The sequence below is a fragment of the Zygosaccharomyces rouxii genome, assembly GCF_000026365.1.
Source record: "Zygosaccharomyces rouxii strain CBS732 chromosome E complete sequence".
In the NCBI taxonomy this organism is placed as follows: domain Eukaryota; kingdom Fungi; phylum Ascomycota; class Saccharomycetes; order Saccharomycetales; family Saccharomycetaceae; genus Zygosaccharomyces; species Zygosaccharomyces rouxii.
Genome location: NC_012994.1, coordinates 534,149 through 559,104, shown reverse-complemented (window position 1 = coordinate 559,104; position 24,956 = coordinate 534,149). Strand labels below are relative to the sequence as shown.

Sequence of the window (24,956 nt, the reverse complement as noted above, 5' to 3'; positions counted from 1 at the left end):
TATACATTCACTGTTATTATTTCCTCTTCTTTGAACTACCGCCTTCAGTTTCTCCACCAGATCTTTTCTTACCTTGAGTTGTGAAATACTCTTTCTTCTTCCTCTTGTCTCTTTGGACTTTTTCTTCTTCAGCTTTAGCCAATCTTTTCAACCTTTCCTTACGTTCATCCTGTTTCTTGGCCTTCTTCTTTTCATCTTTACTTCTCGAGAGCGTGTAAACCTGTTGCATCAATGTACGTGCCTTCTTTTCTTCTCCACCGAGAACCACAGCTCTTTTAGCCATGTAAGTTTTCTTCTTTTGCGGCTTCATTTGATGAACTTGAGACTTGAAAGGTAAGTCCTTTTGAATTGCCTTAGGCACCTTGAGACCATTAAATTTCCTCTCTACACGTTCCACTTTCTGGTAATTACTATCTGGGTTAGCTGGTGTTTCAATTCCTTGATCGGCTCTAATCTTACCAGTGAGTCTCATACCCTTCCATTCATTCTTTGATTTCAATAATAACGAAGTCACTGGATTGTAAAACCTCTTAACATGAACGGGATACCATGATCTTAAAATCACAATATCACTCATGAGAATTTTATCTTCGAAAGTAGCTCTAAAATGACCTTCTGGCTTAGACAGTGCCCTTTTGATCTCACCACGAATACCAGAGACGGTCTTGATCTGGGCACCTTCGAACCGGGCAATTTCCATGGCACTGGAAAACATGTCCTTGATGAAAGCAGTATTCTTGAATACTTTACTTGGGAAACCAACAAGTTTTAATTTCTTCACAATTTCTACATTGGCATCAATTTCCTCAACCATACCAGTGGCAGCGATTCTAAAACCACCTCCAGTTTCACTGTTGGCGACCACTTGAACACCACAGAAAGGTGTATTAGGAGAGCAGAGGGGTCCATAGAAACTGGCGAAACAGTAAGTATGTTCTGGAGTATACTTTAACATTCTATTTCTTGTTCTCGAGTCCGTCGTCGTGTAAACGGGTAAAGTTTGGAATCTTCTCCAGCCCAGGGACAAGACTAATGGATCATTAGTTTTTAAGATCTTTCTGTGCCAACGGTGTCTTCTAATTCTGGCGTTAATAATGCCAAATTTCAATTCCGTAGGTAGCAAGCCACCCATGATGATAGGGACTCTCGAATCGAAATTCTCGATGAATTCCATTGGTACATTTTCGAATACAATCCTAACGTAAGAACCAGCCTTATAACCTTCAAACCTGTGACGTTGTTCAACTGGCATGTTCTCCAATTCCGCATTGTTAATCTCTAATTGCTTAGCAATTTTAGCCTTTTGAAGCTCATACCAGGTGTCATATTCATTCTCTGGATCATCCTCTTTGAAGTTGTCACCTTCTTCCATTTCAAATTGAAAACGCAGCTTCTCCTTCTTAGCCATATTTTGCTGACGCTCTTCTTCAACGGAAAGATTGTTGTTTTGACCTCCATTATCTTTCTGCTCTTCCTTTTCAAAATCAGCAAATGAATCTTCGCTTTCGTTTTCTGAAGGATCTCCACCCTGAGACTCATTGTCCTCGCTGTCTTCTTCACTGTCATGTTCTCCTTCATCTCCATCACTTTCAGATGGTTGTTCTTCTTGACCTTCCAAGTCTTCAAAATCTCCATAGACTTCTTCATCTTTACCCTCTTCATCAGAAACTCCATCCTCTTTTGAGTCCTCTGGCTTAGGTACACCAATGAATCTATCTTTCAAAGAGTCGAGAGAGGACCATTTTTCCATCAATTTTTCAATCTTGTCAAAATATGGAGAAAACCTTTCTAGATCACCTTCATAATCATGCGCCTTGGAAAAAGAACCATCGTTCTTCTTGAAGAAACCTTCACCTTCGTCTTGTTCGATATCGCTTCCTTCTTCTTCTTCGTCACCTACATCTTCATTTCTCCATCTTTTTAAACACTCTCTTGGTGGAATATTATCCATGTAGATCAATTTACCAATATCCCACTTCCTCCGACGATTCTGACTTCCCTTGAGTTTACTAGCGGTAGAAACTTCCCAGCTTTCGCCTTCAGGTTCACTTAACTCGAATTCCGAATCTGATTCCATGGCCAATTTTTCACTATGTCCATCACCTTCTAAATCACGATCGAAATCGATTTCTTCCAATCTAGATTTTGGCATTTCATCCTCTGAACCTTCTTCCATATCTTCCTCATCCTCATCACTTGGTAATTCGTCCACTTCTCTATCTACATCTTGGACGGATTTACCATGTGTCTTAGCATGTCTCAAAGATGATCTACCGCTGTCCGCAACTTCTTTGTCAGACTCATCAGCATCAGCATCTTCATCGCTAGAACCCTCTTCCGGCGCATGGTATTCAGTACCATTTGAGAAAAGCTGTAATCCAACACCGTCGAATCTCTCCGCGTAATTTTTATCCGCTGATTGTAGACTTGTAACGAGCCTTTCACCTTCACCTTTCTCTTGACCTGGTACAAAACTAGGGCCTTCATTCTTCTTACCGACATCAATATAGACTGCGTCTTTATCCATTAACACACCGCCTACATCAGACATGGGGGCATAAATCAACTTATCCTTGTCGTCCAATCTCTTACGCCTTCTAGTTGTAGTTCCAGTTGTACCACCTTCACTTTTCAATTTCTCCCTTTCGTATTCATCAATCTTCTGTTGATAGTAAGGTGTAGGACATGGATCTGGCAATTTCTCCACTTGCCCTATTGATAAATCACCTACACCTGCAATGTGAACCTTAGTACCTGGGTCTGCCGGCAGGGCTGTACCATGCAAATATCCATATAATGCAACTTTACGATCCACTTTTGTACCTTGAGAGTGGATTATTTCAGGGTGGGTTAAATCCGTTATACGGTCTGCTAACATATATGGATGCTCATTCCTCCATTTCAAAGGTCTAAATTTCATAACTGAAATAAATCTGGACAAATTCAATATTTCACGGTCTGGGTACCTACCGTTAACCACACCTGATAAGTAGAAAAGTTTAGCACCTTGATAAACTTCAGTCCAAAATCTATGCTTTAATCTTTTCTTAGCAGCTCTCATAGTAGACTGCGATTTGAAAAGATCCAAATGGGTTACAACACCAAGCACACGAGGCATACCATGTTGCTGAGCGATATTCAGAAATTCCATCGTTTCCATCTCAAACCCAAAATTACCGTCTATCATCATTAATACTAAATCTGCAATCTTAGCCAAATCCATCATCGCATTTAAATCATCCGCTGGACACTCTATAAACGTTAGCCTTCTACGTTTACCGGAAACAACTGTGATAGGACCGTTCAGCTCACTCAATGCGGTCTTAGTAAGTCTCCTAACTAACGATCTGATTAGAACAGTTTTACCAGTACCAGGAGGCCCTACAACGGCTACGATAACTGGTGGGGGGTCATCTTCAGGTGTACGATCTACCATGGGGACGTGCAATTTCCTCTCATTCACATCGCTGGACCTCTGCATGGTCCTAGCCATCTTACCAGGAGCGGCAACTGCGAAGGCCTTAGCATTATGACCCTGCGTATGCAGCTTCTTCTTTGCCGTATTCTTCTCCTTTCTTTGACGATGCTCCTTATTAGACTGTTCCATCGTCGACATCTTGGTCTAATGTCACTGGGAGAAGGCTTCAAGCAGTTCTACAGTTGCAATATCTGATTATAATATTGTCACTTTTTCGATGAGATGAGATGAGATGAGATGAGATGAGGAAAATTTTTCATATTGAAATATTACAAAGCCCTAAAAAAGTAGCGATGAAGCCCTAATAATTGTTACTGTGTAGAGAATCAAAGGTACAGACAGTGCATAATAAGGATCAATCGACGAGTTTTGTTGCTAAGAGGGGAGAATTCGGTATTTTGAAGCCAGTTTAAGTGTAATTTTCAAGCTAAGATAGTGGTAGAGCCATTTCTTTCGAGATCAAGAGTCCAAGTAGTGAAAAATTTCGGGAATTTAACACAAAATTGTAAAAAATAGTACAATAATTGTCAGTGGTATTTCGCCAGTTCTTAATTTTTATTATTGGTGCCCTCTTTTACTGGAATTTTTTTTTTTTTTTTTAAATATCTGTATATACATTCATATATACAGATATATATATATATATATGTATATAGAAAAAAAGGAAGAACCGAAGGAAAATAAACTTTCTCTTTCACGTAATTGAATAGGTAGATACACAAGGTAGTTGGATCCTCGGATGAGATTGGATGTGGAAATTGACATAGATCACATATAGAGTGTTAAGCTTTAAGGAAAATTGATTGATCTGACTTATTATATCGTTACCATCTTTTTCGGTACTTTTGAATAATAACAATAACAATAATAATAATAATACAATTAAGATGGTGTTGTACAAGAGAAAACCGATAATGCTACCTGATCCCAGGCCTTTACCGACAGATTTGAACATTTACGTTTGGCATATTGACGAGACTGGTGAATGGTTCATTACGTATGAAGAATATTTGGAAAGATTGGATTTCTACACTCGTCACCATTTCACTTGTGAGATTACTGGAACTTCATGCTTAACGTTTTTCCAAGCATTGGACAGCGAAGAGACAGAGTTTAGATATGTTGAAGAAAGATTCCCATTAAAATTGAGAGAGCCGGTTTCTAGATTTTTGCATTTTAACGGAATTAAGAGATTAGATGCTCTAGTGGAGCAAGTTTACGCAAAGTTTAAAAATGATTTCTTCCCCGGTGAAGTTGTATATCTGCGCAAGAACAATAAGGAACTATCAGCAACTCCATCTCAACCTTCTCCGCAACCTGATGATGGGGCTAACAAGGAGAATGGTGATTCTACACATATTCAATATCAAAGACCTTATATCATCAAAGAAAAGGCTCAATTCAATGCATCAAAGGATCCAAACACGGGAGAAGTTATCACACCTGCTCATTCCAAATACATGCTTATAGAAGAAACCCAAGGCAGTAAATCATTAATTGCTGATCAATCACAACTATACAGGGATCGTACAACATTTACCAAACACCTTATTAAATGCTTTTGTAAGATTACTTTGAGAAGAGCTTCCACGAAGATGGGGGCACCTTGGGCAGTCAAGGAAGAATATCTGCCGATGTATGGTTTAACTATGGATTGGCCTCCTGAGATGTTGAAATACAAGGACGAGGAACCCGTAGTGAAGCAAGATGCTTCCAAGGGTAAGCGTAAAAGAGAAGATGAAGTTGAGTATTTACAAGGTGAAGAAGAGGAAAATAAAAGAATTGAAGAGGAGCAAAGGCTCAAACATGAAGAAGAAGCATCATCTAAAAGGAAAAGGACAGCTGAAGAGGAAAGAGAGGATTCTTTGGCACAAGAAAATACTGCTCAAGTGAATGTCATTACAAGCATTGTAGAAGATCTAGTGTTACCATATCAGGGACCTCCGCATGTTTTTGAAAATTTATACCATTACAATAACCTTTTGGAAAGTGTACCAGTTAACAGGAACAATTCATCTTTCAAGCCATTCCGCGAGACCCAAAAACTTTTACAGGTGTTCCAGTTTTTAAGTACTTTTGCCCCCAAAATGTGTCTGTCATATTTCAATTTGGACCAATTGATAACATCTTTAAAATGCACCGATCCAAGTGAATTGAAAGGTGAAATAGTATACGTGGAGCTCTTAGATCAACACGGTGAATCTTCGTTCGCAGAAAATGAAAGTGACTGGCAACGAAATCCAAAAATACGTGAATTTATAAAGCAGAGGGACACGGAAAGAGTTCGTCATTACATCGCCAAAGATGATCCAGCGTCCGACGAAGTTATCGACAACGTTAATCACAACGGTTGTGGGCTTCTAATTGAATGCATAAGTGCTTTACTACGTCTTTTCATTAATGAAGATGGTGATTGGACATCTTTGGTGATGGAAGAATGGCTAGACAACAATGATATTAACGGTCAAGAAAATTCTAAAACGGATAAACAGGGCGATGGTAGTGGTGATGGAGACGATGCAGAAAGCGAGTTTGATGATATTAATGATACTTTAGAAAAGTGTCTAAATTATCGTAATGTCGGTTGGGCAGAACGTTTATCAAAGAGACAGTTTAATAACCACTATTGGACTTTAATACTACTGGGTATCTTCCAAGATTGTATGCATATTCCATTGTACACCGACGTGATTCGGGTATTGGTGGAGAAATTAGTACCTTCAGACATATCTGCCACACAATTGCCCAAACAACTTTGGAGAAATTTTTGTTTCCAATTGTCTTTGGAAGAAAAATTAAACTGCATTTGGATTCTAGTAGATTTACTTTCCAATTTTTCTGCCGATATCAAAACGGCTGTGGAGGAATCAATGGACCTTTGCGGTCAAATACGTAGTGAAAGATTCAGGTTTGCCAAAGATCTCAAAGCTGAAACTTCCTATCTTAACTTGCTAAATGTGGACCTGCAGGCTTTGGAACAGGCCGGAACCGGGGACGAACCTGCAATTGAGAGCCACAAGGCAAGGATCGCAGTTCAAATGGAAAAACTAGAACGACTTCAAAAGGATAAAAATTTCTTGGATAAAAAATTGATGGAAAACGATTTACAACGATTGAGAACATTGGGACTTGACAGGTACGGTAATAGATACTATTGGATGGATCTATGCGGTGTTCCTCTAGGCAATGTGGAAAATACCGAAGATTTAAGTTATCATTCAGGAAGGTTATGGATACAAGGCCCCGCAGCTGACGCAGCAGAATTTTTCTTACAAATATCGAATGATGAATTGAACCAGTGGAAGAAACTTGCCGAAGAACATGGTAAAGCATATGCCACTAAGGAAGTTTTCCACGTTTATAAAACACCTGAAGGATCCTACAGATATGTGGAAGGCGGTAACGAAGTTGAAATATGTGATTGTAATGGTATCGTAAATTCCTTGATCGAATTGAATTCTATTCAAAAGAAGATCATCGACGAGACCCCCGATTGTCTATTACTCTCAGAGGATCAATGGTACTCTGTGGACAGAGTGGAAGACGTGAGGAGGTTAATTGATTGGTTCGACAACTGGGGTCGTAGGGAGCATGATCTTTTGAAACAGTTTAAGACGATGGAAGACACTTTGGATATCGTTTATTCCATACGTGACAAAGTGCTTCACCTATTTGTCTATGATGAAGAAGAGGAGAGATTATTTAAAGAGTTGCAAGAATACGAATTTACAGAAGAAGAACTAAATTTTGATGCACCAGCGAAGGAGGCAAATAACAATATCAATGGTAATAACGATGATGCTGAAAACAATGAGAGAAACAACGAGGAACAACAAGAAGATGAGGAGGAGGAAGGAGAAAAAGATGAAGGAGAAAGAGATGAAGAGGAGCTAGAAGAAATTGCCGAAAAGATTATGAAATTAGACGATTCCTCAAAGACTAGAAAGATTCTCAATTCGATTCAAGAACTCGAGGATCGTAGAGATGAACTATTAGCAAAGAGACAAGCTGCCACTGCCGCTGATGGCGATACGACAAGTTCAGGCGGTGGGAAACTTCAAGCTCGTGCTAAGAAGAAGCGTCTCAAGAGCATTCGTAACGATAAGCTCAATAAGCAGGCAGAAATCTTAACCGACCTTCTCAATCACAGACATTTCGTTGCGATGGAAGACACCATAAGCTGGAAGAACCAACTCTCTACCAAGATCCTGGGTACCGCTTTACGCAAGAATGCCTCGGGTAAGCAAAAGATCAAAATTGTAGAAACAGTAGATGCTAAATTAAAAGAAATCATGGACCAGACTTCAAGGACAACCGCTGCCACCGCAACCAACTAAAACCACAAGGACACAGACATAAAAGCCAATAATAAAATAGAAGGATAGGCAATCAAGCAGCTCCCTTTTGTAATTTCAGAAAATCGTTATAGTAATATTTTGTATAAGGAGTTCGAAATGATCACGTGTATTTTAAAACCTATCTTTAAGGTCAACATGAAAAATATCACCAAGCTGAAAGATTTTATAGCGTTGTAATCCGGGGTCTATCAGACGTCTAGTTATCAAGAGAGTGAGTACTTCGCAAAGATGATTCAGATTGTGTTAGCTCGCAATGGTGTATTGAATCAAGCAAGATCAATTCCCTTAAGAAGCAGAGCTCTGCTGCATCAATCTTCGAGACTATTGAATGAAAAGAATCCTAAACCCGAAGAACTGAAATCACCAGAAGATCTTGCTAGACAGTCTCATTTAAACTCTAAACCAATCGATTTTACGAACTATGCCCCCGTAAGACCCGGTAAGAAGAAGACACTGTTATCAGATTCTAAATACGAATCCAAAGATTACCAACTACCTAAATGGAAAGAAGCTTTTGGTGAATTGGTCATTAGGACGTTAAATTTGGATATGGATAAAGTTAGATCAGGTCCAGTAGCAGGTTCATATTACTACGCACTTTGTAAAAATGTTGCATTGCAATACGAGGGTGAAAAGTTATCTGAGACCGCCAAATTTTTCTATCAAGATTTAAAACTGCCACGTACTTTCTCACAGTGGTTCCAAATTACCATATTACACGAATGGCTGCTTTTTGTTCGTATGCGTGCAATGCCTTTCAAATACGGTAGGAATTATCAACAGAAATTGGTGGATAGAACCTTTACAGACATTGAAGCTAGATTATTCGATGAGATGAATGTCACCACGGGTAGAATTGTGGATCAATACCTGAAAGATTTTAACACTCAGTTGCGCGGTGCTGTTTTTGCTTATGACGAAGGTTTCTATACGGATGATGCTACTTTGGCTGCCGCCCTTTGGAGAAATTTGTTTGGTGGTAGAAAAAACATCGACATGGTCCATTTGGAAGCCATGGTTAGATACGTTCGCTCTCAACTTTACGTTTTGAGCAGAATGTCTGACAGAGATTTCGCTGTTGGTTCTTTCAAATTTGTACCACCTGATGAAACCGTTGAAAGGTTGACCGCTGAACAGGAAGCACAGTTGAAGCAGAAGACTATTGAGAAATACGAATCCATCGATAATGATCCAAAAATTCTGCCAAGTGACAGAAGTCGGCTATCCTACAAAAACTAATCATGGAGAGGTAAAGCGATCTTGTACATTTTCTGTAAATAGATTAGATAAAATAATTTCAATTCAAAGTTTCAACTTTGGGCGCCCAAGTCCTTGGGTTACTGCGGAAGCAGTTGTACAATTTATCGATTAATTGTACGTGAAAGCTACCTGAACCCTCACTGGACAACGAAGCCAATCTCCCAGCCTCTTTGTAAAGCTCCACGGCGGCAACTACCAGTTCAAATGGATTCTCGTCACTATTTGCACCGCCGAGAAGTGATGCAATAGTTGAACCCAAAGAACATCCACTGGCAGTGATATCGCCCATTAAAGGAATTGGACCGTTACTCACGACAACACAGGGAAGATCCTTGAGTACCCGATCCTTAGTACCATCGGATAGAGAATACGTGCCACCCAATGTTCCATCAGCTATGAAATCCAATTCTCCCGTGCAAACAGCAATAGTTCTAAACCTAAATGCAACCTCACGAGTCGCTTGCGCTAAAAGATTCTTATCAAAATCTCCCTCATGTGCGTCAACACCCCTCATCTTCCCTGAGAAACCAGCTAAAGATAAAATTTCACCAGTGTTACCCTTGATACAAGTAAATTGACCAGAGGCTAGTAAAGTGTCATTCAGAACTATTCTAGTTGTGGTTGCACTGTAACCGACTGGATCAAAGACAATAGGTCTTTTAACATCGTTGTAAGCTTGAATGGCGGTCTTTACAACCTCCAATGGTGCCACAGAACCGGTGTTCACAAGCAATGCGGCATGAGGAATATGTGCCAAGTCATTCGCCTCTTCTTTAATCTCTGACATAATGGGGGAAGATCCAATTGCTAATGTTACATTTGCACCAAAATTTTGATGAACCTTATTGGTAATGTGTTGTACAAGAGGTCTGTTTTTAGCAACCTGCTCCAAGAAACGTTTGGTATGAGAGCTAAAATCGAGGTCATAAATTGTCTTGATGGACAGTTGAAGATTCACAAACGAGTAATAACCTTTGTCAAGAATATCCCGTAAATTTTTAGTAGCCGCACCTGCATCCTTAGCCGCCATAATATCACTCACCACAGAGATACCATCTATTGATCTCTGACCACTCAGAGAATTGCATTGGTACAGCACTCTGCTAATATTATCTGGATGTAACCCACCAATGGCAACAGTCCTGCACCAATCCACATTATTATTTTCTAGAGCATCTAGAATTCTAGCGACACCACGGGGTCCCATTGGTGACTTTTTTGCATTCTTCTTGGTATTTGTGGGGAATACCATTCCAATCCCAATATAATCGACATAGTCTGGCCCCCATTGAGCCAATTGCTCAACTTCATGAGTGTATCCAACACTCCAACCAATGATTTTATCAGGGCCAACCAGTTTACGAACCATAGGGATTGGCATATCATCCTGACCGACATGAACACCATCAGCATCAATTGCTAAAGCCACATCAATACGATCGTTAATGATCAGCGGGACCTCAAACTTTTTACATAGTTTTTGAATCTCAATAGCTTCTTCAATGAATTTCTTTGTATCAACGTTTTTCTCACGCAATTGGACAAGACTTACACCATTCTCTAGAGCATTTTCCACCTGTGAATAAAGTGTCGTCCCTTCAGGGAGCATAGTAGAATCTGTCACTAGGTACAGGGAATAATCCACCTCATCTTTCGCAAACACCATTTTGAATCCGATCAAACTCAATTGCAATTCCTGTCTTATTTCTTTGGCATATTTGAGGAAGAATCAATTGTCAGAGTAGGGTTATTTATATTCTTTTCATTGGTATCCCATAATTTGACTCAATAATCCTTGTTCTCTTAGGTGCATGTTGGAATTCGCTGCTTAAAGACATAAAGAATAAAGCCCCGAAAGTATGCCCTATGAAAGCATATAAACTATCGGCGGCTAAATGTTCGGGTTTCTACTTAGATAAAACCTTACTACTTCAGCAATTGATCTTAGATTATCTTCTTGGTGCTTCCTGCTGCTCACAGAAGAATAAGGTAAGTTGGCGGTTGGGGCGTATGTGTGAGGCTACTGCAATTCCAAAATAGTTACCTTTCTAGCGTTCAAAATATAGTGAACCTCTGAAGATTTATAGAACTTCTTGGCTTACCATTCAAACATGGATTCAATAACTATCAACTACTTTGATGCATCTACAATTTGCCTAAATAACTCAATAGTCCATCAAACGTCATTCTAATAAGCTCAACTTTAATCCCATCCAAAAACTCGAAAATAAACCTAACCACTAAAGATTTACGAACAACTGCGGTAGTACCACCGCCTTTCAGAGCAGCGTCTATAATTTGAAGTCTTGCAAAAGAATTAGTATGATTTACATTTTACTCTACAAGAAATTAGTGCTCATGAGGTACAGGCCAAGGAAATATTAGAGCATATGCTTTTGAGACTGTCCAAGTTTAATCTATAACAATTGTTGGTGATTTACTCCTTAAATATAAAGTTCTCCAGTTGCTTTATATTAAGTACCAATTGTATGACTCAGATATATGCAAGGAACACATACGGGAACACATACGGGAACACATGCGGTAAGTGCTGCTGATGAGGTGAAGCATACTAAATAAATAATACAAGGCTTTCAAAGTTATACAAATCATTATGTGGTATTCTGTCAATTGAATTCTCAATATTCCAATGTCCCTAGCCCTAATCTCATCGCATAAGAACCCTAATACCTGAAAAATTCATGAGCATTGCCCGTTGATAATGCAAGATATTATAACAATTCAATACTATAGATAGCCTGAGATCGAGCCCTTTGACCATGAAATTTACTCCAAGTGTGGTGATCGATGCACCTACATACTATGTTGATCATTTTAATGGTAGATTCAATACAGACAAGTGCGTAATTCTGAGAAACATGCAACTGGAAACTGATTCAGAACTAATGACTATAAGCCTTAGACATTTACCTCATCCAGTTCAAATATTAGATTTAACAAATAACGAATTGACGGAGTTCCCATACTTACGAGATAATAAGGACATTCACACTTTACTGTTGTCAAGAAACCAAATCTCACAATTAAATGGCGATTACTTACCACGCCATCTAGTCCATCTAGTTATTTGTAACAATAACATAGTATCGTTTGAACAGTTGAATGGGCTGCAAAACTGTCCAAAATCCCTACGGAGTCTTCAATTGAGAGGTAACAGAGTTATTCACTTAGAGGGTTACAGAGAATATGTGCTTCGACTTATACCAAGCTTACAGATACTAGACTATAGTCGTGTGAGTGATCAAGAAAGAAAGCATTCAAAGAGCGTAGAATTGTCAGATAGAAGTATTGATTTGAAAAAAGATTCTGACATCATGCCTAGAGATAAGGATCTGGAGATGATGCACATGGTAATTGGTAAGATGAGTGAAGAAAGAAAGAAAGAGCTCAACGAACAATTGGCCAATGCTACATCCTTGGATGAAATTTCCAGAATAGAAAAATTACTTTCCGGTGGAGTATGAAATATATAAATTGATATTATTGAGATAACATAGTTATCATGGCCCCGGTGTTTCTTTGACCCATTTTGTCTTTTTGGAAGAGCCTTTGGCAGTCAAAGACTTGGGCACTTTTTTCTCTTCCTTCACATTTTTGACTACAGTCTCCATTGGCATGAGAACATCAAGAACTTTAGCCGCATCCTCTTTGCTAATACGTGGACCTACCTGATCTTGAGTTGGCATATTCGCATTGAACTTACCTAACTTTGGGGATATGTGGCAAGCATGACAGATATTTTGATCATACCAAAAGATGCTCCTGTCAGTCCCGCAATTAGAGCAGATTTTAACCTCGTTTTTAATCAATTTATCCTTTTCCGAATTTATTGCCAGCTCACGAGCCATTTTTCCTTGTTCCAACCCATCGAGATGGTCAAATAAATTTTCTCCCCAGATACTTTGTTGTTCTAGGTATCTTGTGGATACTGTACTCATCCTAGGATTTTCCTTATAGTTTTCACAGTACAGCTGCAATAAAGTCTTCGAGTTCTCATCCATTTTCCAGTTTAATGGATAGAAATCTTTTATTTCATGAAGCTCGCTTTGATGGTTCCCACATAATGCCACAGGGGTTATAGAATACTCTTCATCGTATATCCCACGAATGATTTTTTTATCTTCTATAATATTTGTACTCTTAATCATCATCATTTTCAAATAAAACCCAGGGGTAGACCTAGCACAGGTAATATGAAATTTTATTGAACATAGAGAACACTTTATGGGCCCACCCCCTTCAAGTTTGCAAATAGAACAAACTTGCCCAATATTCTTTGCAATGACATGATTAGCATTAATTACTGGTTGAAGGTTAGTGGCACATCCAAACTTTATGTCGGGATTGAAAACTGCACAGAGGATATGACACCAGGAACCAGATGTAGTGCATTTTAGGGCATTGGGATCTGGACAATCAAGGTGCCCCCTACAAAGGCTATCTTCAAACTTTTTGACATAGCAGAGATCACACTTATAATTTGTTGAAACGATTGGATGAATTTCATTAGAGCACGGATCACAGTACCATTTATAAAATTTCAGTTTCCTTTTCCGCGAAGCATCAGCGGGTATTTTTACACCGTAACAGTAATAATGAACACTCAAACCACAGCTATAACAATTAATTTCTTCGTCTAAAGTTTGATCGAAGCTTTCTCCACATACATTACAAAAATCTTTGGGTTTTTCGAAATCAGATTGGAACGAATTGCCTTCTATCGAGACAGACTTCTGTATTGGCATAGAATCTTCTGATCCGTTTTCAGGTTGATGCTCGTGAGAAAAATTCGACTGGAAAGGATCTAATTGATGATACATGTTCAGTATGCGTGCAGTATCCTTTTCATCTGTGATAACAGATATATTTTTACTATTCCAAGTTTTAAAATCCTTGCTGAAATGTAAACCATCATGAGATTTTAACCTCTTTTTTTGGTGACTTCCTTGACTTAAATCATCAGAATTAAACCTTTTACGAGAATGATCCAATCGAGAATTAAGTTCACCGTAGATTTTTTCATCTAATTGTAAATACTTCGCTTCAGAATCGAGTGTAATTTTTCCGCAATCCCCTCCATTCAATGGAACATGCACTTGCAGATCTCCATTGGAGGACAGGTTTTGTTTTAACTCGTCACTGATACCGAATACTTGTTCTTTTTTAGGCTCGACTTTATTACTTGATTCATTCTTTTTAGTTGTGTCTGTTTTATTAGCCCTAGGTCGATCCTGCTGTGCAATATCATTTGGATCATTCACGATATTATTAATGGTTGGTATTACTTTTGGTTTCTTGGGTTGCTGCTGTTCCAAGTATTTTTGCAGGTCTGAAAGCATGCGATCTTTACTCCAAGCGGCTTTGTCAAATGGCCTCTTAACCATTTTATAGAGTTGCATGCGAGCCGCCATGGAACTTTTCTTTAGTTTAGTTAAACGTTCAGGCACACTAATCATATCTCCTCGTTGCCTGGTGATTAGTTCCGAATCCTGGACGAGTTCCCATTCTAAACACTTGTTGTGAGCTTGCTGAGAAGACAATTTCAGAACGTTGTTATTGGTTTCGTTGAATACTAATTCCAAAGTAGCATATAAACTTGCAGCACTTGGCCCATTCAGACGTTTTAAAACTGTCAAAGGAGGTTGCCATTCCACCCCATATCTTCTCCAAATACGTGCACATCGTATGCATAAGGCGTCTAATTTTTTATCTTTGTTTTCTTTATCCTTCGATTTAGAACCCTTAGTTACGGGTAGATTCTTTTCAGACGTCTCTGTTTTTTCATTAACTCCAGTTTGCATTCTTTTCTTGATGTAATCATCGTCAGATCCTCCAGTAACTTTATACCACATGGGAGAGTAGTCTATTTCACAAAACATGCATTGAAAACATGGTTTCAATGATGGAGCATTCTCAGTTTCAAAGGAAGAATCATCTAAGTACTTCCAACCTTCCTGGGATTTATAACTTTCAGATTCAAGAGCTAATTTGGTTGGTTTCCGATCCCTCTTAGATTTTCGTTCCTCACGTTGGACAATAGAATTAAGATTCTCAACATGTAACTGTTCTCTACCAATATTTTTTTTACGTCCTTTGAAATTACCCCAGATCCTTTTACCATTCGGAGTTTTCTTCCAGTGGTAGTAATATCTAACAATCATGGACGAAGGTTGGGTTTTTACACGTTCACTGACAGGGTGCAGCTCACTCCCAAATTCAGCTATCGCATCTTCAAATTGTTTAACTTCCTCAGGGGTAAACGTAGGCTCTTGCAATGATTCTCGAGAGGCCAGCTCACCACATTTCTTGAATGCTAATTCAGTATCAAAATCATTTTTCATAAGAGTCGTTACCGCCAAATCTAGAAAATTACAGCTTTCAGGTAACATATTCAATTTAGGCGGATATTCTGCTTTACACCTTTCCACGTATCTATCTACTTCATCGGGACTAGTTTTTGAGTTCTTCATATCCCAAAGCAACTGACTAGTTGTATCTGTTCCTCTTTCTTCCTGCTGGAAATCAGGCGAATACGATCGAGAAGTAGATTCTTCCTCATTGTTGCAACCAGACCATTGGTACCTGGATCCAACTCTAGAGAATTTCATAGGATACGGGAGAGATAAATGTTCATACATTAAATCCTTCAAATGATTAACCATTGTTTGACCTGCATATTGAAACCAACAACAATTTTTACTTGAAAAATTACCTTCTCGAAGCTCCTTTTGGGCTACTTCGTTTAGCACCTGTCTAGAGGAATCAAAAAACTCTTTTTCCTCCAATTGATCTTTTTCCAGCTCTTTAAGTGCCTCTTCGGAACCTTCTTGCTTCTTGATACATTTGAAGCAAAACCAAACAACGCCCTTGTTGGGTTTTCTATCCAGAGGCGTATCCAGGCAATATAGGTGAACAGCCTGTGTACATTCCTCACATTTTAAACTCATAGACTTACTACACCATTCCCTGCATATGCTACAGCGGTCACTCCAAAGTTCGTCATCTTTTTTGGCACCTTCATCTTTCTTCAGGATGTACTTCTCAATTATTTCTTCCAATGGGTAATTCTCTTCAACAAAGAGGTATCGAAATCTTCTATTCAATACAACCAAGAAAGGTGAAAAACTCTGTAATTTCAAGAGGTCATCTGTGGTAATAACCTTATAGTACTTTCTTGTGTAACGATCAAAAAGTTGGCTAAAATAAAAATTATTTGATCTAGTGAGAAAGTCAAATTTGTCAACCGCAACTGTGTTAATATCATTTTGGTGCACTACTGTACACTTACCTCGATATGACTCAATTGGGCAAACATCTTGATGAAGCGATGCATAAATCAAGCGCGGTTGCACGTTATTAAGTCGATTTTGAATGTCTCTTGAACGATAAAACCAATTCATTCTCACTTGGAAAAACTTGACTGGAAATTTTTTCACATCCTTAGAGGCTTTGGATATTATGGTTCTAAATTCCGGTTTACTAACAAATTCTACCACTCTTCCAATGTAATATGGTTCACCTGGAGGTTCTGAAACCATATAAATAGTATCATTGGCCTTTATCAGTACAGAATCAGGGTTGTATAATGATTGTTCCTCAATATCCACATATGCATTTTCTAAGTCCAATATTGTAGAGAACCTACTGGCTTTCCTAAAGAATGGAGGCACTGATGGTATGAAATTCCATCCAATCGATTTATCGTTAAGAAATTTCTGATACTTTATCTTATCCGTACTATTAGGACTGCAATTTGTGGCAATCCCACCTCCTCTACCTTTTTTAGGTTTACTAGACTTATTAGAAGCTCTTGCCTCTTCTAACTGCTCAATACGTTTAGCCATTTCAGCGTCTGCTTCCTTCTCATTATAATTAACACTCTTGCCAGTAGTACGCCGTCTCGGCAGACTTAAGAACTCTCCACCAGTCATAAGAGGTCTTTAAGAGCTTAGATATTGAGAATTGATCGAATTTTCGACGGTAGGATAAGATGTATATTCATCAGAAAGTTAATAGTAGTTTTTAGTAGGTAAGATAGTTTTAAGCGATGAATAAAAAATCATGTTAAGCCTTGTCCAATACACTTTAAAACTGAAAAAATTCAACTCGAGGACACTATATTTGATTCAAAATGGACTCTAGAAACTCGCCAGAGGTACCTGGTATTATACAACCCAGCAATGTGACTCAAGATCTGCGAATGATGATGTGCAAGCTTCTCAATTCGCCAAAACCTGCGAAGACCTTCCCAGGTTCCCAACCCGTATCTTTCCAGCATGCTGACATAGAAGATAAGCTTTTAGAACAAGACTACTACGTTTGTGAAAAGACTGATGGTCTTCGTGTTTTAATGTTGATTTTGATAAATCCAGTTACTAGAGAACAAGGTTGTTTTATGATTGACAGAGAAAACAATTTCTACTTGGTGAATGGTTTTAGATTCCCCAGATTACCCCACAAGGATAAGAAAGAGCTACTCGAGACCTTACAGGATGGTACCCTATTAGATGGTGAATTGGTCATACAAACGAACCCAATGACTAAATTAAAAGAATTGAGATATCTAATGTTTGATTGCTTGGCGATAAATGGTAGGTGTTTGACACCATCACCAACTAGTTCCAGACTAGCTCACTTGGGTAAAGAATTTTTCAAACCATATTTTGATTTAAGGCTGGTATATCCTGACCAATGTGTGACATTTCCATTCAAAATATCCATGAAGCACATGAGCTTTAGCTATGATCTTCTGAAAGTGGCGAATAGTTTAGAGAAGTTACCACATATGTCTGATGGTTTAATTTTCACGCCTGTAAAGACACCTTATTTTGTTGGTGGTAAAGATTCGCTTTTATTGAAATGGAAACCTGAAGAAGAGAATTCTGTAGATTTTAAATTAATCTTAAACATCCCCCTGGTGGAAGATGAAACTTTACCCAAGAAAGACCCTAGCAGATGGTATCACAATTATGAGGCTAAGCCAATTTTTGATCTATACGTGTGGCAAGGTGGTGCCGATGTAAATTCCAAATTACAGAGATTTGATTGTCCGTTCAGTAAGAAAGAATTGGAATTATTGGAAAGGACTTACAAGAAATTTGCTGAATTGACGTTATCAGATGAACAATGGCAGGAGCTGAAGAATTTAGAACAGCCTTTAAATGGTAGAATTGTGGAATGTACAAAAGATCAAGAGACTGGTGCTTGGAAACTTTTAAGATTTAGAGATGACAAATTAAACGGTAATCATACCTCAGTGGTACAAAGGGTTTTAGAAAGTATCAGTGATTCCGTAAAGTTAGAAGATTTGGCGGAAGTGATATCAAGCATAAAGCAAAGATGGGAAATGAGAAGACAGAATGGTAGGCCGCCTGAAGGAACCTCTGGCCAACTTCCACCTCAGAACCATCGTCCTTCCAATGATGTCGGATCTGAACCACAAGGTCAGCCAAACTATGTTGACGAGGAGTGGTCTGAATAATTACTAGATCCAATTTGACGAATTTTTTATTATTTTCTAGTTCATTAATATTTACAAGTGTACATATAGATATTAACACTGTCTTTTCACAAATGCATCAAGACGATACTTTTCAAAAGTTCTCTTGAGTTACCATTTCCGCTCAAGAAATACTTCTCATCTACTAATTTTTCCACAGATTTACTTTGAATATCTTTGTTTAGGAATAGTTCAGATTTCAAATAGAATTCTACCAACTGTTTCACTTCCTCTTTGCTTAATTTAGGTACTTCAAATTCTTGTACCTTACCTTTTTGTAAAATAGCAGCAAAGTCAGGGTCCAAATGCTTTCTCTTCAGATATGGATCAGCCGGTAATTTATTTAGACCAACTGGTAACGTTCTGTTGGTTTTATCAACACCAGAAATGGCCAAAACCACACTGGATTGATCATTAGTAAATTTGATATCACCACCGATCACTTCCATGATAGCCTTACCAACTTGCAAATCCAGTAATGGAATGTTTTTGCCGTGTACATCTTTATAAGCCGAAAATGATTCTGTCAACATACGAGAGAAATTATCCACGGAGAAAAAAACAGGTACTTGACTTTGTTGAACCAACTCATTTAACAAACCTTGGAAAAGGGTACCACGATTTCTAGCGTGTGTCTTGACTGTTAACAGGTCAAATAAATTGTTCTTATCCTTGGTAAATGTGATAAATTTCTTAACAGCGGCATCCTTAGGATCGGCATTAGAAAACTTGTAATCAGATTTCAAAGTTATAGAACGTAGTAAGTTTTCATCATTGGATTTTAAAATCTTTCTTAATAAACTCTTCAAATACATGGGTTGGACATATTGCTTTAAATTCGCATCGTAAAAGAAATCGTTTCTACCATTCAAAAACAAATATGGTTGTGAGAAATTTAATATAATTTGACCAGACTCCGCTGCATATGCCTGTGCTTGACTCAAAAGCACACTTTTACCAACACCCGGTTCACCCGTTAGCACAAATCTTTTATTTGAAGAATTTTGAAGCAATCCGATCAATTTTTGAGTACTTTCTTCACGTACAAAAGAGATTGGTTTGGGAAACAATTCGTTGAATTGGCTCTTCTTGAAGGCTCCCAAATGATATAAGGAACGGTATTGTTGACTAGAGTAAAATGTGACTTTATTCAACAAGCTCTGTAATTCGCTACTTTTGAACGTTGGAATTTCTACTGGTACTGCATAACGATTTAAACGAGCTGTATGGACTGTATCTTGCCAATTCTTGTAAAGAGTATCTGGTGTAATTCTCCTCGCAGTCGTTTTGTTTCCTGATGTTTTTTTGGCAAAACCTTGAGCTTTACCACGAGCAGGTGCAGCTCTCGCTATAGCACTAGTGGTAAGTTGTCTCGATTGCAATCTGAACATCGACAAATCCTAAGGAATTTCCTCTTCAATTGAATTCTTCTACTGATTGGTTGATATATTGATTGATGATGAGCTTGTTAACTCTTGTCAAATTTTCATGTCGCTCCGAAGATCAAACTGAAAAACCTGCGTACTAAGGAAAAAATACAAGGCTATTTTACAATATTTTTATATAAGTTAGACCCTATTTAGTTTTCTGCCTCCTGTGGTGTCACCTGGGACTCATCCTCTGTACCTGTGGTTGCAACAGGGATCTCCTTTGGTGCCTCACTCGTATCTTTCTTCGAAGTGTCAGTATTAGTAGCAGCAGAGGATGGTATACCTTTTGCAGATAAAAATTCAAAGATGCTCTTCTGTACTGATGTTCCAGTTTTATCTACAGTTTCTTCACCTTTAGCGCCTGTAACTCTATCAAAATTATCGATGTAGCTGAAAAAAGCGTTGAAGACATTTTCATCCACTTCCTCTTTGTAGATTTTATCGTAGATGTTCTTCATCTTAAAGCTATCCATTTCATTTTGGTAATTAGCAAAGTCTATACGTTCATAACCAAATTTTTCCAATCTGGTGTTGTATCCGTCGAATACGGGGGATTCTAATAACAATCCCAGTGCAGGGGCCTTGGGAATGTTCAGTTTCTGTGGTCCATATGCCTCTGAAATTCTGTCTGTTGGACAACCGCATCTAGTCATCAAAGTGGCCATTGAAATCATTTTTCTAATTTGATGTAGCATGAATGACTGACCATGAATCTTAATGGACACCCATTCAGTTTTAGCATCACCGATGACAAATGGTTCTGACACTTTAATTTCTTTCATGTATCTGACGGCACTTGATTCTTTGAAATCTTTACCCAGAGTAAAGTTGTGGAAATTATGGGCTCCCAAATACTGTTCCATGGTAGATCTGAATTTTTTCAGTTTTTCCTGCGATATACGGTATTGTCTACGATGTAGGTTTTCCATCTGTTTGTATCTTTTCACCTTGTGATACGTTGGGTCAGTTCCGTCAAATTGATCCTTTGGTGGTGGCACGTAAGATTTAATAGTTTGTAACTCATCTTCACTGAATTGTTCACGAGCGTCTTTGTCTACTTCTGACCAAAATTGTTTGGATTCATCATCCTCATCTAATACACCTGGTAATTCTTGCTTACCTTGTTCAATGGTGTCATATAGTGTCGAGCCCGGTTTGGGGCCGATCAAGGAGTAAGTAGGCAGTAGATATTCGTACCAACGAGAACTGCACATCTTTCTACAGTCGAATGCCTTATTAACGCGCTTAATATCCCAGACACGGATACCTTCTGGCAATTTCTCATTGATTTTTTCTTTGATTTGAGGGTCTTCAATGATTAATTTTAAGGATATTAAGTTACCACCAGCATGTACACCTTTGTCGGTTCTAGCGGCTCTCATAAATCCATTTTTCTTTAAATCAGTGGAATTTGCCTTTGAAATAGCGCCTGCCTCGACAAATGCTGTAAACAACTCGGATTCAATTGTCAAATTTGGTGGATTGTGCTGCATACCATGATATCCAGTTCCGCAGTAACCGATCATAACTGCTACTTTACGTTTGGGCAGTCTGCGTTCCTTCTCTACCGGTTTACCATTCTCATCGTTAAGCGGTTTATCCTCATATTTCCTGCAGATTAATTGAAATGTTAGTACACTAAATTCACAATAATGAATGTTTACCACTAATCACATACATACACTTTCTTCTCTGGTGGAGCCTCTCCATTGGAGTCATCACCATCTTTGTAATCTGACTTCCTGGCTTTGGTCCACTTATATTGAGGACCACGCTTGTAAGCCTCTTCATCCACTTGATCATCATAAACTGGTTTTAAACCGTCTTCAGACATCTTCAAGAGCACTTTGTATGTAACCTAGCTTTGGTATTGTTTAAAGTGTTCGAAGCTCATCGCTTTGCAAATTTTTCATGTCAATAGAATAGATTGAACGCTTACAATAGAAAAGGTCACCTAGTAGAAGGAAGACTTGGCAAAGAACTTAATTGAAATGCATTGATGATTAACTGTGCGATATAGCATCTATATAAGCCACTTAGGTAATATCTCCGGCCTTTATAGCCTTTAAATAAATTTCACGTGATCATATACCGCCTACCCATTGGAAAATTTTCAAGAATCCGATGCGATGAGCTAGACATAGAAAAAACATACAAATCTCGATAAACTGCTAATCAGTATAACCATTGCTTATCCTGTCAACTATTTCAGTATACATCTATAATGAGGCAGCTTACAGAAGAAGAGACTAGAGTTTTGTTTGAGAAGCTTGCAGGTTACATTGGTAGAAGTATATCCAATTTGGTGGATAGTAAAGACCAACCTCATGTATTCAGATTACAGAAGGATAGAGTCTACTACGTGCCTGAGAATGTTTCCAAACTAGCTACTAGTGTAGCAAGACCTAATTTAATCTCACTAGGTACTTGTTTGGGTAAGTTTACGAAGACTGGTAAATTTAGAATTCATGTTACTGCATTACCCATACTAGCACCAAATGCCAAATACAAGGTCTGGATTAAACCTAATGGTGAAATGCCCTTTTTGTATGGTAACCACGTTTTGAAAGCTCATATTGGTAAAATGTCGGAAGATATACCAGAACACGCAGGTGTTATAGTGTATTCCATGAACGATATACCATTAGGATTTGGTGTAAGTTCCAAGAGTACCAATGAATGTAGGGATATGCAACCTACAGGGATTGTGGCATTCAGACAAGCAGATATTGGTGAGTATTTGAGAGATGAAGATACACTCTTCACTTGAAGAACAAATAAAAGAATCAGCGAGAGGGATAATAATAAGATAAATTACTATTGTATAATATTACATCTGTGTCATACATACTTACATCATTTACGAGATTTCTTCTTACCTTTAGATGCGTTAGATTTCTTCGATTTTTTAGAAATGTCAAGACTCTGTTCGGCTTTTTTATTCATGGCACCACCTTGTGTCTGTTTCCCCTGTTGTTTCTTCTTGGGTCTGTATGTAGACCTATCTTTCAATGGTAACCACCTTTCAGGATCTAGCGATCTGGTAACAGTACGAGTTGCCAAAAGTTTCTTTGCTTTTTGGGCTCTTCTCTTCTTCCTAATATCAAGACGCTTCTTCTGTATCTTGTTAGAACGAGTATCCTTCTTGATACGATTACTCTCTAGTGGGGTTACGCCAGCACCTACAAGAGCAGCCACATCGATACCGCTAGTGATTTCATAACCATTTTCCACATTTAGATCATCGTCTGCTAAGACTTGACGGATAATTTCATCATCAGGAATGTATCCGGTAATTTGTTTTAATAGTTTCCTACTATTTTTCAAATCACCACACTCTAAATACTGGAAGGAAACATGCTTCCAGAATTCAACATCCCTGGGTAAAACTTTAGTCTCATTAGCTAATTTTTGCAGTAAAATTGTCTTTGAATGGCCCCTAGCTGTCGTACTGTAAAGAAGGAAGAGAATGTAGCACACAATATGATGTTTACCATCAGGAATAATCTTAGAGTTTTCCCAACATTTGTTCAAAAACATTTCACCGAGCCTGATGGCATTATCCCATTCCTTTTGAACGACAAGTAGCTGGACTGCCAGTAGAACAAATCCGATGGTGCTACCTTCAACAGTACTTTTGATCATGGTAATTGCGTGATGGTATGCTTTCTTTGCTTGAGTACTATAAGTTTCCAGATTGATATCTTCGACTAAACTCTTATAGTTACTCAACGTACGTGACACGATGGTAGATTTTGGTTGTATATTGTTATTGTTGAAAAGATGCAGAAATAAAAAGTTATTATGCAGAAGGAGCCATTGCTGCTTGGTAAAATGTTTTTGATCAATGGCGGTAAAGTTCTCTACGTTCAATTCTCTTAAAGTTAAATTCAAATTCGTGGTATATTTGGAAAAATCTTGAAATGCTCCTAAATTGTTTTTTGCAAGCAAATTGATGGGGGAGCTAGAATCTGATCTGTTCAACAGATCATTTAAGTTTTGTTTACAGCTAACCTTATCACCTTTCAACTGGTAAACGTACGCCAGCTGTAATTGAATGGCATCTAAATCCGATTCGTTACCTTCTTGTTTGGCTAATTCGTGAGCTTTCGTCAACAATTCAAGAGATTCATCGTAAAGACCTAGAGAGCATTGGATCATCGAATCGTTAAACATCAAATCATAGGATGAGGAAGAATCCTCAGGTGCCAAAGGTAACTTCAAATTGGATCTGAGTTCGGGTGTCACAGTCAAGGGGGCTCTCACGTTACAGGCCAGCTCCAATTCATCGTCAATACCTTTTTCGTTATGTGTTGCCAAATAGTGGTAGATCTTGAAAGCTTCGTCGTAAAATCCATTTTTATAACAGAACTGGGCTCTCACATGTAAGACACCTCTCAATGGTGCAGTTTGGCGTTCATTCTGCTTTAGAACAGTGTCAATGCTAGTAGGGTTGAGGACTGAATAAAGTTCTTGGAATTCCTTCAATTTGTTCAATTTGTAAAAGATGTACAATTTCTCAAGCGCGAATTCTGAACCAAATTTCTCATCAATGTGCTTGTAATTTTTAAGCATATCTAGCCCCAATTGGTACGCATCTTGTTGGATAATTGACACCAGTAGATTCTTAAGAATTGATCCAGGTTCTGAGCATCCGTTTTCCAACAGTTCTACACAGGTCTCTTGCACTTTAGAAGACTCACCCTGAGCCGAATGAACATTCAATTGACTCAGCAATCGTGTCAAGTTGTCTTTAGCCATCCCTATAAGCTTTCAAACCGCCTAACTTCCCAAAAAAAAGGTCGAATTCGATGTGGTGGTTAATGGCTTCATAGTTTACTTATGCTTATGACTTGCAAAATTTTTCCATGTTGAAGCACCATCGCTACTAACGAATTTTGAAATCTAAG

General features: G+C 38.4%; 11 protein-coding genes across 11 annotated transcripts; 5 read left to right on the top strand and 6 right to left on the bottom strand.

The window, feature by feature from the left end:
* Positions 1–16: 16 nt before the first annotated feature.
* On the bottom strand, positions 17–3,616 carry BMS1 (GTPase BMS1; the record flags this gene model as incomplete). Its single annotated transcript, XM_002499195.1, has 1 exon — positions 17–3,616. The coding sequence occupies one exon, from the start codon at positions 3,614–3,616 to the stop codon at positions 17–19; it is 3,600 nt and encodes a 1,199-aa protein (XP_002499240.1).
* A 749-nt stretch (positions 3,617–4,365) lies between these two features.
* Positions 4,366–7,815, top strand: ZYRO0E07260g (uncharacterized protein; the record flags this gene model as incomplete). The annotated part of the gene is made up of 1 exon (XM_002499194.1): positions 4,366–7,815. The coding sequence occupies one exon, from the start codon at positions 4,366–4,368 to the stop codon at positions 7,813–7,815; it is 3,450 nt and encodes a 1,149-aa protein (XP_002499239.1).
* A 249-nt stretch (positions 7,816–8,064) lies between these two features.
* CBP3 (Cbp3p) lies at positions 8,065–9,075 on the top strand (the record flags this gene model as incomplete). The annotated part of the gene is made up of 1 exon (XM_002499193.1): positions 8,065–9,075. One exon carries the CDS (start codon positions 8,065–8,067, stop codon positions 9,073–9,075), a length of 1,011 nt encoding a protein of 336 aa, XP_002499238.1.
* Positions 9,076–9,133: 58 nt separating this feature from the next.
* On the bottom strand, positions 9,134–10,762 carry THI6 (bifunctional hydroxyethylthiazole kinase/thiamine-phosphate diphosphorylase; the record flags this gene model as incomplete). The annotated part of the gene is made up of 1 exon (XM_002499192.1): positions 9,134–10,762. The coding sequence occupies one exon, from the start codon at positions 10,760–10,762 to the stop codon at positions 9,134–9,136; it is 1,629 nt and encodes a 542-aa protein (XP_002499237.1).
* A 1,114-nt stretch (positions 10,763–11,876) lies between these two features.
* Positions 11,877–12,581, top strand: LEA1 (U2 snRNP complex subunit LEA1; the record flags this gene model as incomplete). The annotated part of the gene is made up of 1 exon (XM_002499191.1): positions 11,877–12,581. The coding sequence occupies one exon, from the start codon at positions 11,877–11,879 to the stop codon at positions 12,579–12,581; it is 705 nt and encodes a 234-aa protein (XP_002499236.1).
* Positions 12,582–12,617: 36 nt separating this feature from the next.
* On the bottom strand, positions 12,618–17,048 carry SNT2 (DNA-binding E3 ubiquitin-protein ligase SNT2; the record flags this gene model as incomplete). The annotated part of the gene is made up of 1 exon (XM_002499190.1): positions 12,618–17,048. The coding sequence occupies one exon, from the start codon at positions 17,046–17,048 to the stop codon at positions 12,618–12,620; it is 4,431 nt and encodes a 1,476-aa protein (XP_002499235.1).
* Positions 17,049–17,248: 200 nt separating this feature from the next.
* CEG1 (mRNA guanylyltransferase) lies at positions 17,249–18,598 on the top strand (the record flags this gene model as incomplete). The annotated part of the gene is made up of 1 exon (XM_002499189.1): positions 17,249–18,598. One exon carries the CDS (start codon positions 17,249–17,251, stop codon positions 18,596–18,598), a length of 1,350 nt encoding a protein of 449 aa, XP_002499234.1.
* Positions 18,599–18,684: 86 nt separating this feature from the next.
* Positions 18,685–20,007, bottom strand: RSM23 (mitochondrial 37S ribosomal protein mS29; the record flags this gene model as incomplete). Its single annotated transcript, XM_002499188.1, has 1 exon — positions 18,685–20,007. One exon carries the CDS (start codon positions 20,005–20,007, stop codon positions 18,685–18,687), a length of 1,323 nt encoding a protein of 440 aa, XP_002499233.1.
* A 188-nt stretch (positions 20,008–20,195) lies between these two features.
* PUS1 (pseudouridine synthase PUS1) lies at positions 20,196–21,880 on the bottom strand (the record flags this gene model as incomplete). The annotated part of the gene is made up of 2 exons (XM_002499187.1): positions 20,196–21,657; positions 21,729–21,880. The coding sequence occupies 2 exons, from the start codon at positions 21,878–21,880 to the stop codon at positions 20,196–20,198; spliced, it is 1,614 nt and encodes a 537-aa protein (XP_002499232.1).
* Positions 21,881–22,270: 390 nt separating this feature from the next.
* Positions 22,271–22,816, top strand: NIP7 (ribosome biosynthesis protein NIP7; the record flags this gene model as incomplete). The annotated part of the gene is made up of 1 exon (XM_002499186.1): positions 22,271–22,816. The coding sequence occupies one exon, from the start codon at positions 22,271–22,273 to the stop codon at positions 22,814–22,816; it is 546 nt and encodes a 181-aa protein (XP_002499231.1).
* An 86-nt stretch (positions 22,817–22,902) lies between these two features.
* SRP72 (signal recognition particle subunit SRP72) lies at positions 22,903–24,807 on the bottom strand (the record flags this gene model as incomplete). Its single annotated transcript, XM_002499185.1, has 1 exon — positions 22,903–24,807. The coding sequence occupies one exon, from the start codon at positions 24,805–24,807 to the stop codon at positions 22,903–22,905; it is 1,905 nt and encodes a 634-aa protein (XP_002499230.1).
* Positions 24,808–24,956: the final 149 nt, after the last annotated feature.